This window comes from Cydia splendana, chromosome 18 (assembly GCF_910591565.1).
Source record: "Cydia splendana chromosome 18, ilCydSple1.2, whole genome shotgun sequence".
Classification (NCBI taxonomy): Eukaryota; Metazoa; Arthropoda; class Insecta; order Lepidoptera; family Tortricidae; genus Cydia; species Cydia splendana.
The window spans coordinates 14,892,314-14,905,721 of NC_085977.1; the positions used below are offsets into that span (position 1 = coordinate 14,892,314).

The window sequence follows — 13,408 nt, forward strand, 5'->3', positions numbered from 1 at the left end:
GGTATCACTACGCAGTTTAGGTACATTTGGCCGGCGCACCTCCCGGGCAGGGCAGGCGTATGGTAGTGGGCTGCCGCTCGACCGCACGATAGTTGTGTCACGTGGCGCTCGCGCAAAGAAGATTCACGGTTCGTGCGCGGTTATAAGTTTCAATTTTGTTGCAGGCGGCGAGTATAGGTATAATTTTATACCTAAATCTGACTTTTGTGAAGGAGTGAATTTTCTGTACGGTACTACTGTTAGTTATTCTGTGATTATACGTATTAAAATTAAAGATAAGTATCTAATATTGATACGGTTTTAACATCCCCTGGCACTGACTAAAATAACCGACTTGGTTCCACATTATATCTCAAAACTTTTTTGTAGTAGAAGAATTGTGTTGCGAGACTTGCATCTTTTTACTTGTAATGTTTTAATGGATTTTTTTTTATACCACGACGGTGACAAACAAGCGTACAGCTGGCCTGATCGTAGTCGAAGATTTTTATTAAATCGTTATATTTCAAAAGTCGCCGTGGTAAGATATACATAACTGGAGGTAAAAAATATGCCTTGCAAATGCCATGTCACACATTTTGGTACTGTAGAGTATAGGTACATTAAATATTAGCTAGATGCCTGAAAAAATACTCACCATCACAACACAACCTTATGCTTCAGAGCTTTCAGTTTTTAACCAGAATACTATAAAGACCTAACTTACACACTTTTTTATTCACGTTTTTCACACACGAATCATTAGTAAGGTTCGAATTTAAACTGCTGTGACACATACTAATATTGAATAACACAACAAGTAGGCAAACAAGTGAGTCTAAACCGTAAAATTATTCAATATTAGTAAAGTTATTTAAAAAAGGATTTAAAATATTGAATAATTCGTTTTTGCCCTATTGACCGCACAAGGAAGCGTCAAGGACTGAAGAACGACAGATTTCGGCGTCAAGTCAGGGTTGTCATGTCATAACAATGATTTTGGCACATCCGAATGCTCAAGTGAACCTGGTGCTCTCGGATTACGTATAATGGTTTCGGATAATAAGGTCACGCTACACTGGTGCACTCGAGATTGAGAACAAGTTGACTGCGCTCGCTCAACCAATACGCATGTCGATCGCATGGATGGTGGGGACAAAAAAAGGTTAGTCAGGTAACGTGAGCCCCGATAATGAGAAATTGATAACAATTGTGGCTTTCCATTCAGAAATTCTGATAGAAAGCTTATTGCACATGAGCACGCATATTTATTCCCGAGTTTTGGGTGTGTTTTTATATTTCTAAGTATTTGTATATTATTATGTCTAAGTACCCACAACACAAGCCTTATTGAGCTGACTGTGAGACTTAATCAAATTGTGAAATAATGTCCTATAATTATCTTTCTTCGATTTGTTGCTGTAAGTTTTGTTGCGACAATAAATGACTTTTCATTTTATTTTATTTCAATAAAATTTATTTATTATTTGGTTTTGTTACTAGAATTAGACCAAGCATACATCTATGAAATTATGACGTATAATCACTTCCACCGCGTGAGCTATCAAAATCGAAGCAGACTTTTCTTGGCCTAACGCGCATGTGACACCCTTAATATAGCAACATCCATAGACTACGAAAACCACTTAGCGTTGCTTTTTTATAGGCTACGGTGGCCAAAATCGAGAAAAAACTAAAATTGAAATTGTCTAATAATTGAATTTAGCGCGGGTACTTGACCAGGGCCTCATGAGTTACGAGAAGGTGTCGTTGACCAACCCGCCGATTATTTTTGTTGACTCGTAGAAAAAGCATTGTATACAATAGTGATATAATCAAGCTTTTCAATTTCGTACCTTACTTAAACAACTCAGCAAGCTTCGTTGTCTAAACACGGTACTCGACTGAAAAGCTCTCCATTATATCACGATTGTATAAAATAATATATTACTATTATTACCTATAGTCTAATAACTTGGCGAGGCGAATAAGATCCTTCCGTCAAGGACAAAGTACCTATCGCATCCTTAATTCTTTTTTAAAACATAAACCAGTTATAATGTGCCTAACAAAGTTAAAATATATTTCAAACATTCCTACTATTCACTTCCACTTTATTAAATAAAACAAACGTACTGAAATAATTATCTTCGCGCCTAAATGCCTGCCGTCGAAAAATATCTCAAATATCTTAACGTTACTAGGTACATTACTTAAAATCTTTTAATGTGGCAACATTTATTTATAATACCAAGTCCCGTGAGTCCCGTTCACTCCGCTTGTCTTCGAAGTCCGCCCCTGTGGATACAGATAACAAAACAAAAAAACCGGCCAAGTGCGAGTCGGACTCGCGTTCCAAGGGTTCCGTTCATTACCCAATTTTTAACAATGTATTTTTTATGTGAAACGCGAGTAAATTGCCTTTAAAAAACCCGTAGGGGTCGGATCAAAAACTAAGTAATTAGTCCGACTCACGCTTGACTGCATATTTCTAATAGGTTTTCCTGTCATCTATAGGTAAAGAACTATTTTTTTGTATATTTTTTTCAAAATTTTAGACCCAGTAGTTTCGGAGATAAAGAGGGGGGAATGGTAAATTTTTGTCTATTTTATTAAATAACTTGTAAACTATTTATTTTAAAATGACAAAAAAAATATATTAGAGATTCTCAACATGAGCTCTTTCATTTGATATTTAACACGATATAGTTTAAAAAACATTATTTTTTAATTTTCTCATTTACCCCTCAAAAATGGCCTCCATGTTTAAAATTCATTTGTTTACGTAAGACGTCCGTCTTTGGGTCACGAATTTACACGTGAGTACCAAATTTCAACTGAATTGTTCCACTACTTTTGGAGAAAATGGGCTGTGACAGACGGACAGACAAGACAGACAGACGCACGAGTGATCCTATAAGGGTTCCGTTTTTTCCTTTTGAGGTACGGAACCCTAAACATGAGATAGCATTGTAATTTGCGCCTCGTTGGCACATGGTAGGAATGTAAGGATAAGTACCTAGTCGGAATAGTTTTGTATTGTTTTAATTTTTCGAAGGTCTCTTTTGTATTCTGACACCGTTTGCGATGCTCTGTTTAGAACACCAATTATTATTATTTTGCGGAAAGATGTACAGATGGTCAAGCAAATCTTATCAGTAGAAAAAGGCGCGATATTCAAATTTTCTATGAGTCGATATCCCTTCGCGCCTACATTTTTCAAATTTGCCGCCTTTTTCTACTGACAAGATCTGCTTGACCAACTATATATTATTTGCTCAAGAATTGTCGCGAAGTTAAATTATCTCTAAAGCCTCCTCCACACTCGTGCGCGAATCGCGGCGCAAAGCCGCGAACGTGAGTGTGGAGTCCTGAACGCAGACCTGCGAAATCGACTGCTGGCAACATTTATTTATAATACCAAGTCCGGTGAGTCCCGTTCACTCCGCTCGTCTTCGAAGTCCGCCCCTGTGGATACAGATAACAAAACAAAAAAACCGGCCAAGTGCGAGTCGGACTCGCGTTCCAAGGGTTCCGTTCATTACCCAATTTTTAACAATGTATTTTTTATGTGAAACGCGAGTAAATTGCCTTTAAAAAACCAGTAGGGGTCGGATCAAAAACTAAGTAATTAGTCCGACTCACGCTTGACTGCATATTTCTAATAGGTTTTCCTGTCATCTATAGGTAAAGAACTATTTTTTTGTATATTTTTTTCAAAATTTTAGACCCAGTAGTTTCGGAGATAAAGAGGGGGGAATGGTCAATTTTTGTCTATTTTCTTAAATAACTTGTAAACTATTTATTTTAAAATGACAAAAAAAATATATTAGAGATTCTCAACATGAGCTCTTTCATTTGATATTTAACACGATATAGTTTAAAAAACATTATTTTTTAATTTTCTCATTTACCCCTCAATTAACAAAAAAAAAACCGCCGAAAAAAAACTAAAAGGATATAAAAAAACCGGCACTAACACGAAACGAGTCGACCAACAAAAACAATAGGGCACTGAAAAGAAAAAAATAATTATTTTGTCTTCAATAACGCAAGTAAATACCTATGAACTATGTATATATGTCGTAGTCAGATCGTATAATCCGCCGTATTACATTACGGCTAGCCGTTTTCAAAAACAGGGGCGTTTTGAAATGCGGCGGCTCGACGATTAGCCGGATTGTCATTGCGATACGTTCTCCAATAAGGCGGCCTACGTTTAGCCGCATCGTACTACTATTTTAGATTGTAGAGTGACCAGTTCTTTCGGTCGCCTACGTAACCGGAGTTTGACAATGTTTGCAATTTAATTTATTTTTACCATGGTCCCACCGTACTACATGTGTTTCTTTTCAAAACAGTTCCTTCACAACTAAAATAGACGGAGCCCCGCAAGCGGGGCTCCTATTTCTGGGCGGTTTGCCCTTCGGGCATCTGAAGCTACCTAACGAACCTAACCTACTTACCTACCTACGCTTTTTTCTCCAAAGTGTAATGTTTTCACGGACGTCTCACTAATCAATAGGTAGGTAGGTTAGGTTCGTTAGGTAGCTTCAGGTGCCCGAAGGGCAAACCGCTCAGAAATAGGAGCCCCGCGAAGCGGGGCTCCGTCTAGTTAAGTTGCGATGGAAATGTTTTTTGAAAAGAAACAGTCCGACGAACTCCAGATTTGATGGACACCCCAGCGTTTGTCAGGCAGCGCCACGGGTGTTAAAAATGGGAACTATAAACTGTCAAAGCGGCGGCTAATGACTCGCTGTATTACATTACGGCTAGCCGTGTTGAAGAACGTATGGCGCCGAATACATTCCGGCGGATTCTCATTCAGCCGTATTCAATCCGGCTAATCGTTAAACCGCCGCATTTCAAAACGCCCCTGTTTTTGAAAACGGCTAGCCGTAATGTAATACGGCGGATTATACGATCCGACTGCGACATATACATACTTCTGAAATCAATCACACAAATCTGCGTATTTATATATTTACAATCTGTTATTTTTGGAGTCGGTGCCAGCCTCAAACAAACTTGAGCACCTTAGTGAAGCACCTGCACCACCGGTGCAGGTGCTGTAATTATTTTTTTTCTTTTCAGTGCCCTATTGTTTTTGTTGGTCGACTCGTTTCGTGTTAGTGCCGGTTTTTTTATATCCTTTTAGTTTTTTTACGGCGGTTTTTTTTTTGTTAAAAAGTTTTTATTTTATAATTTTCTGTGGCTATAATTTATACAAATTATTACATGCTTAATTTTTGATTACTTTTAAAATAGCTATTACCTACCTTGCTTTAGCTATTAACTGTTATATTAATAATCCTACTTTAACTATTATTTTGTTTTGTAATATAAATAAATTACCCCTATTTTCCCACCCTTAGGGTAGGATTTTATTCCAAGTTTTTATTATTATTACGACTACTCTGTAAAAAGTTATGCGTGGTCATACGTTACAATCGGTGAGTGAAAAAATCAATCATCCCCTATTTTTCTTCCCTTAAGGTTGGATTTATTTTCCAAATTTATATGGGACTAACTTCGGGGTATACCCTTTCTAATAAAAAAATAATTATCAAAATCGAACATCTCTGTAAAAAGTTATGCGTGGTCATACATAAAAAAAAAAAAAATATATATACGCGTCGACTTGAGAACCTCCTCCGTTTTTTTCGTCGGTTGAAAATGGCCTCCATGTTTAAAATTCATTTGTTTACGTAAGACGTCCGTCTTTGGGTCACGAATTTACACGTGAGTACCAAATTTCAACTGAATTGTTCCACTACTTTTGGAGAAAATGGGCTGTGACAGACGGACAGACAAGACAGACAGACGCACGAGTGATCCTATAAGGGTTCCGTTTTTTCCTTTTGAGGTACGGAACCCTAAACATGAGATAGCATTGTAATTTGCGCCACGTTGGCACATGGTAGGAATGTAAGGATAAGTACCTACTCGGAATAGTTTTGTATTGTTTTAATTTTTCGAAGGTCTCTTTTGTATTCTGACACCGTTTGCGATGCTCTGTTTAGAACACCAATTATTATTATTTTGCGGAAAGATGTACTGATGGTCAAGCAAATCTTATCAGTAGAAAAAGGCGCGATATTCAAATTTTCTATGAGTCGATATCCCTTCGCGCCTACATTTTTCAAATTTGCCGCCTTTTTCTACTGACAAGATCTGCTTGACCAACTATATATTATTTGCTCAAGAATTGTCGCGAAGTTAAATTATCTCTAAAGCCTCCTCCACACTCGTGCGCGAATCGCGGCGCAAAGCCGCGAACGTGAGTGTGGAGTCCTGAGCGGTTACCGCGAAAACCGAAGTTCGCAATTTGCGGGCATTTTTCTCTGTCACTCTAATTACGCCTTCATTGGAGTAAAAGAGAAAGAACCCCGCAATTTGCGAATTACGATTTTCGCGGTAGCCGCTCTGAACGCAGACCTGCGAAATCGACCACACTCGCGTTCGCGGCTTCGCCCGCGATTCACGCGCATAGTCTGGAGGGGGCTTAAGACTCACGGACGCTATATTAGGTAAAGAATATGGCACACTCGATTTCATACAAAATGTATGTCTTTTTTCATTACCCATAGATAGATTACCTATAAGAAAGTTCAAGCGTGAGTCGATCTTCTCTTTCCGCACAGATTCTGTATAAAAAAAAAACCTTGTAAAAAAAGTAGTGTGATAACTGAACCCTATATACTTACTTTACTCTTTGAACTGAACCCTCAGCGGGCTATATTATTATAACTTGATTATATTATATTCTTTACTAATCTCAATTCAAAAGAATAAAACCTACATATAACATAGAACCTAAGTCCAAGAACATTATTAACCTACATAATACCTGTACATAATAGACAAATACCTACTAAGAAGGTAACTTTAGAATTTTGACTGTGACAGAATGTCATAATAACTTGATCAACAGAAAAGTCATATTTCTGTGTTACCTTTCCTGTAGAAAGATATTATAGTGTGTTATAATGCCCATCGACTGCCAAAGATTTACCTCAGGAGGTAAGGGGAATTTAGGGATGTTTATAGAAAGAACCCCTCATGTGATCGCAGCCGGCAAACCAACGGCTCAACCAGATGATAAAATGGCAGATTATTTGCAGCATTACCTCTTAGAAGAAGAAGCCGATGCTTTAATTCGGGATGCGATACATCCACCAAAACCTCCGCGACACCTTCCCCCTTTACGCAAACCCTTCCCCGAAGATAGAAGAAATGCCGCGTTTTTTACCGAAGTCCAAAAAGTAATGTTTTCGAAGAAGAACACGAAGTTTCTAGCCCTAGCCGAGGATTTAAAATCCACCGTATATGCTTCCTACTGGAAACCTATCGGCCAAAGCAGGGATCCTGCTCCTATGCTGCCAGTAGGTTTCGATAAAAATACAACTTTTGGAAAGAAAACAGATCGTGTGTCTTTATACGATTTAGTCATGCCCAAGGTTCCTTTACCTGACAAGACCCCGCCTTTCAAACAAGCCGGTGTTCAAAAGAAGCGTAATTATTGTGAACCATTCAACCCCGACGCGATTTTCCGTGACAAGAAAGAACTCTTAGAATGCGTAAAGAAATGCCTGACTGATGACAATGTTCAAAATGGTATCACTACCGTCGTAGTTGCAAGTAGCCATGCAGACTATTTAAACGCTACCCATTCACGGCTAGGAAAGGTATTGGCCCCTTGTGATAATATAAAACAAGTACCAGAAGGCAGCACCTTTGGTGCTCCATCTGGAACTCAAATACCCTTCATCGAATCTTTCACTTCCTGTAAACTATACCCAGAAAAAGAATTAATCAAGAAATGCTTTGCTCATCTCAATCATGTAAGAAGAGTCTTAGCCAAACTGTACTTACCAGATTTCTTCCTTAAATTCTACTTACTCCTTAAACACTTTGATACAGAACATTCCGGATGGCTGTCAAAAGATATCGTTTACGAACAGTGCGTTATAAAGAGGATCAAATTTGATTCTTTCATCATCGAAACTCTGTTATCATTGTGGAAAGCTTTCGATGGATCCCGAATAAAGTATAAGATGTTTGTTCACGTGATAAATTATAGAGAACCGTCGCCAGAGATCCCAAAAATACCTGACATAACAGACAATTTCCTAAACTACCAAACGACATACATGGAGTTGAGCGAGCCAAAATGTCCTGAAGTAATAAGTCCAATGGCGGGCGTTCCATCCGGGCGATATTTCGATCGCGACTACCCGATAATACCTGAAAATTGCTACAAGAAGGATATATCTTCTCTTCCACAAGAATCTGACGCTAAGTCCTGCTTGAACCCAAGCGTCTTTCACCCGTTTAACGTCAGCCACCGTGACATGTACGCTAAAAGAGATCCTCAACTGGTTAGAAAAGTATTTGAGAAGAGCGGGGAACAGTTCACGGATGATACTTTTGAGGAAATTTGGCAAGAAGCTATGAAACAACATTCTGAGGGATGGGTGTGTTTTGAAACGTTCAGGCGCGCATTGAATAAGCATCATGGTAGAAAGTAGATTCTCGTTAAGAACAACGTAGGTGTTACAATGAAGTTATTCATAGTATTACTTTAATTAACTTAAAGAAATGTTGCAATCTTGTCATATTATCTGCTGTCTGCTACTGTCATATTTTTTATTTTATCTTTTTAAAAAATACGCCAAATTATACCGCGACTACCGCGAGTCTGAAACTATGACATTTGATCTAAGGTTTGTGCTACAAGTACAATTTTCGATTACTGATCGGATGTTTTGCAAACAACACGTAGGTAAGGTAGATTAGATACCTATTCAGTTGCGTATACGCAGGGCGGATGCAAGCGTAGGTAGGTAATTTATAAATGATATTATTTGTTTCTCGGCCACCACCGGCCGAGTGGATATGACGCCCGACTTTCAATCCGGAGGTCGCGGGTTCAAATCCTGGCTCGTACCAATGAGTTTTTCGGAACTTATGTACGAAATATCATTTGATATTTACCACTAGCTTTTCGGTGAAGGAAAACATCGTAAGGAAACCTGCATACATCTGCGAAGAAATTCAAAGGTGTATGTGAAGTCCCCAATCCGCATTGGGCTAGCGTGGGGACTATAGCCCAAGCCCTCTCGCACATGAGAGGAGGCCTGTGCCCAGCAGTGGGACGTATATAGGCTGAATTAATAATTATTTGTTTCTAGTAGGTACTTATCTATTTAGATTGATAAATAGTTTTAATTTAGATGTTCTGATTACTTTTAAATAGGAGTTATTGATAAATAAACTATATTATTCTTAATACTTTTTATTATACGATAAACTATAAATGAAGGAAAAATATATAACATAAATCTTCAAAAACATCGACTCCCAATTCATTAAACACAAGTAAAAACCCGAATCTTCCACAGACGGATCAATATTTTGCGCAATATTAGTTGCCACACGAGTTGAAAGCGAGACGGGAAGGCAATTGCGCAATAAAATTGATTGTCTAAATCGTGCCGAGCCATAAACAAACTTAGTTCTTTAGGAAGTCTTCGAAAGACTTGTGGTATTTCCCGTTAGGGTCGTATTTGGAGACCAGCTGTTTCCAAAGGTCAGGGTGTTTCTCTTTGAGCTCCCTAACCAGCTGCTTGCCGACGCTCTTCTGTTTGTCTGTGCACTTGGCGCAGCGGGTTGCCAGGGCCTCGGGAAGTTTATCTGTTAATAAAATACATCTTTAGACTCGGCGGACTCGTACCCAGGCCATAATTGTTAAAAATAAAACCCGGGCAAGTGCGAGTCGGACTCGCGCACGACGGGTTCCGTACCATAATGCAAAAAACGGCAAAAAAAACGGTCACCCATCCAAGTACTGACCCCGCCCGACGTTGCTTAACTTCGGTCAAAAATCACGTTTGTTGTATGGGAGCCCCACTTAAATCTTTATTTTATTCTGTTTTTAGTATTTGTTGTTATAGCGGCAACAGAAATACATCATCTGTGAAAATTTCAACTGTCTAGCTATCACGGTTCGTGAGATACAGCCTGGTGACAGACGGACGGACGGACGGACGGACGGACGGACAGCGGAGTCTTAGTAATAGGGTCCCGTTTTACCCTTTCGGTACGGAACCCTAAAAAACTACCTTTGCTGGTGGGAAAGTGCTGAAGGTAAAGATATGTAGAAGAGTTATAGGGAGGCCTTTTACAAGCAGTGCGCAGTGGGGTACTCTACATTCGTAAATCCTACTACCTTTGAGTATTTAGTAACTGAAGACCTTATAATATCATAAATATCGAAAATTCTATATTTAGATATTTTTATCTCCATCACGCAAAAACAACCGTTTTTTCTTATTGAATGGATTGAACAGATTTCGATGAAATTTGGCACACAGATTATATTTCAGTACCTATAAGGTAACCTATTCACAAATATTAGTACATATAAGAAACCAGGGAAGCTAATTAGAGTTAGACCAAGATTAGGTATTTGATTTACAAGGGGGCAAAGTTGTTGTTTAACCTCTTGTTGCTAATATTGATACCCGAGCAAGCGAAAGATTCCAAAATTGAACCACGAGCGTAGCGAGTGGTTCGAAAAATGGCCTCTTGAGCATTGCGAGGGTTTCAAGGCACGTGGGTTAAACAAATTTTGCCACCGAGTGAAACACAAAAAAATTCACCACACCGACACAAGTAAAATACTAACTGTTAAATATCAAACAAAAACAGCAAATCGATTCAAAATGAATATTATTCAATATTTATTATTCAAAATCATCATTTAAAAGTCAATTCGACCAGCAAACATAAGAAAACAACTCAAACTTTGCATTTGATTACTTTGCCTCACATGTAAATAAAATGCAACTTTGCTATCAGTTTTTAAACAATCAAGAGAGCCTTTACCAGTTGGTGTGGTGAAAATGTTTGTAATGACCTATAGTACAATTACAACATACCTTTCAGCTGCTTAACCTCCGGAGTGCACGGGCCCTTGTCCACCAAACAATTAGTATAACCCACCAGCAGCCTCTCGTTACCCAACACCTCCGTCAGATCTATGTCATCATGAGACGAATCGTATTTAGTCTCCGCGGCTACGTAGGCTATCAAACAGGCAATCAGTACCGTCTTCATCTTGGATGACTCTGTGCTCATGCTGCTGCGATCCTGTATTTATATGCGGTAGGAACTTAGGTACCTAATCTAAGTTGAAAAGGACGATGGCATACGTGGCGGTTACGACTTCGAGTTTAGAACGCGTGTTAACGCGAATTTAACAGCCGTGGACCTTATGTAGTTGGAATAAGGTATACGGTTGGTCGTAGTTACTTAGATTGTTGTTTCATAAGGTTTACCGAGTCGATCACTGATGAACCAGTATGCTATGTACTCATCGTGATTCGTTTTTGTGATAGGCCAGGGGGGACAATCATAGAAAACGCCAATCAAAACTAAAATATAGTATCACGTGACTTCGTAGCATCTGTCATCCAAATAAATTTGTTCTTCGTTTGGCCACAGAATAAATAATAGTACTACCGTACAGAAAGGACACTTCCTACAAACCCGAAGTTTGACAGCGGTTCAGGGTCGAATCATGCTATCCCTTTCTAATATATGGCACTATCCCTTTCGGTTATTTAGGGTAGTCAAAATTCAAGTGATTATCTTATCTGTGGTGTGGCACGCAAAAGGAAGTCAAGTGGTGCCAACCCTAATAATTGCTCGGAGCAATGCTGAGCCGAATGGAGCCGAGTTCGGCCGAAGTGAGGAGTGTGTCCCCACTGGTTTGGCGTTTTTGTCGATGTATGCTTGTCATTTTGGCTAGGCCCCCTGTTGAGTAGAGACTGTATGCGTACCTAAGACGGAGTCGTGGTTCTTCTGGGAACACTACAGATCATCTGTCTCCATTTGGCACTTGTCCCACCAAGAGCGAGTAAACGATTAACTATCGGCGATTTTCTCGCCCAAGAAACGAACAAAAGATTAGGATCCTGTGTTAGTAAAAGAGACACATATATTAATAGTTCATCGCTGGCTGTTCACACTGCCGGCGAGAACACTCGCTCTACTAGTTTGTCGCCGCGATAAGATAAATAAAACTAGCTCAGCGGTACTCGCTCGGCGATGCTCGCTTCGTAGTTAAAACTCAAGCTGCGAGACCAATCAGTCTGCGTGTTCGGCTACGCTGCACCGCCCGAGCGAGTGACGCGAGTAATAGCCCGTCGGACTCGAACACTCGCCTATAGCCGCGAGCGACAAAACTATTGGAGCTAACACTCGCTTCTCGCCGCTCGCCCACTCGTTTCTAGTTTATCGTTCTACTCGCTTATCGCTCATCTTTGGCGGTGGGACAAGTGCCTTTCTATCTATTGGAGTGACAGAGATAATGCATCTTCGAAATAGACCATCGCTTCTCTCGAGTAATCGAATCGCCTACAATAACAAGCGATTGAAATAACAATAAAGTTTAAAGAAGGCCGTAAGTGCCACAAGCGTTGTGGTGGGTTTTCCCATACTTTACGGAAAGCTAGGTTATGATGACGTCTTACTTAATTATTAGCATATTATTTATAGTAGGGGAGCCCACGATGCTGAATCGGGATTTACTCGAGCGTCATACAGACCTATTGGAATCGAAATAGGTATTAGATGATAAGAAGAATAAAAAGTTATATAAAGTTTTTTTTCCGGCGAGCCGGAAAGCATCTAGAATTTTTTTTAAATTTCGGGAGGTTGGTGGAGGGTTAAAAAATCGTTAAGCAGTTTGTGGGTTTGGTGGTCGTTTTTATCTACGTTAATGCTATATTTTTTCTATAACTTAATATAACACTTATTTGTAGACATTTTCTTAATCTGACGAACACAAGTTTGACGCCTAATTTTTACATTGTAACTGTCAGATTAAGGAAATGCGTGCAAATAATTATCAGATTTAGTAATAGTACAATTATAGCGTTAATTTGGACTAATATGACCAAATCCATAATCTGCCTAACAATTTGTTGAACTCCCCACCAACCCCCCACCAACCAAGGGCTCAACATAGATGGCTAAAAGGGGTAAAGGTAGACTACACGGGGTAGCAAGATATCATTCATATCTTAATCTGACGCGCTCGAGTAAACACAACACACCTCTTGGGCTCCCCTACCATTATCTATACTTAGTAGTAGGTAATTGCGCATATTCAATTATTCGCTGTATTGATCTATTTGTTCGATACATGTCTGCTATGGCATAAGAATATATCTGAGAAAACGATGTTTTTCGATGAGCTTTCGAAATATACTACCTACTTGTTTCCATAAAGCTGATCTTCATTCACATTCATAACTTCATAACATAAGTAAAGAAGAAAGAACTTTAACGCTAAAGTAATTGTTAACCTACCCTCGCTTTAATAAGACCAAATAAGGCGTTTTTAACTCCACGTCAGTGG

At 39.2% G+C, this 13,408-nt stretch overlaps 3 protein-coding genes across 3 annotated transcripts in view; 2 read left to right on the top strand and 1 right to left on the bottom strand.

Moving 5' to 3' along the window:
• Positions 1-13,408, top strand: part of LOC134799152 (bifunctional glutamate/proline--tRNA ligase) — a 102,709-nt gene that overhangs the window by 28,623 nt on the left and 60,678 nt on the right. The gene's annotated exons all lie outside the window — the stretch shown is intronic.
• On the top strand, positions 6,872-8,584 carry LOC134799155 (EF-hand domain-containing family member B-like). The gene has a single exon (XM_063771563.1). The coding sequence runs from the start codon at positions 6,969-6,971 to the stop codon at positions 8,508-8,510; it is 1,542 nt and encodes a 513-aa protein (XP_063627633.1). The 5' UTR covers positions 6,872-6,968; the 3' UTR covers positions 8,511-8,584.
• LOC134799142 (allergen Tha p 1-like) lies at positions 9,262-11,127 on the bottom strand. The gene is made up of 2 exons (XM_063771547.1): positions 10,923-11,127; positions 9,262-9,675 (listed from the first exon to the last, which is right to left on the bottom strand). Exons 1-2 carry the CDS (start codon positions 11,119-11,121, stop codon positions 9,494-9,496), a joined length of 381 nt encoding a protein of 126 aa, XP_063627617.1. The 5' UTR covers positions 11,122-11,127; the 3' UTR covers positions 9,262-9,493.

Excerpts from the sequence above, each read along its gene's own strand:
- LOC134799155 (XM_063771563.1), top strand. The coding sequence starts at position 6,969 with ATGCCCATCGACTGCCAAAGATTTACCTCAGGAGGTAAGGGGAATTTA.
- LOC134799142 (XM_063771547.1), bottom strand. The coding sequence starts at position 11,121 with ATGAGCACAGAGTCATCCAAGATGAAGACGGTACTGATTGCCTGTTTG. Across the intron at positions 9,676-10,922 it reads GGAGGTTAAGCAGCTGAAAG|ATAAACTTCCCGAGGCCCTG; the intron begins GTATGTTGTAAT and ends TTTTATTAACAG.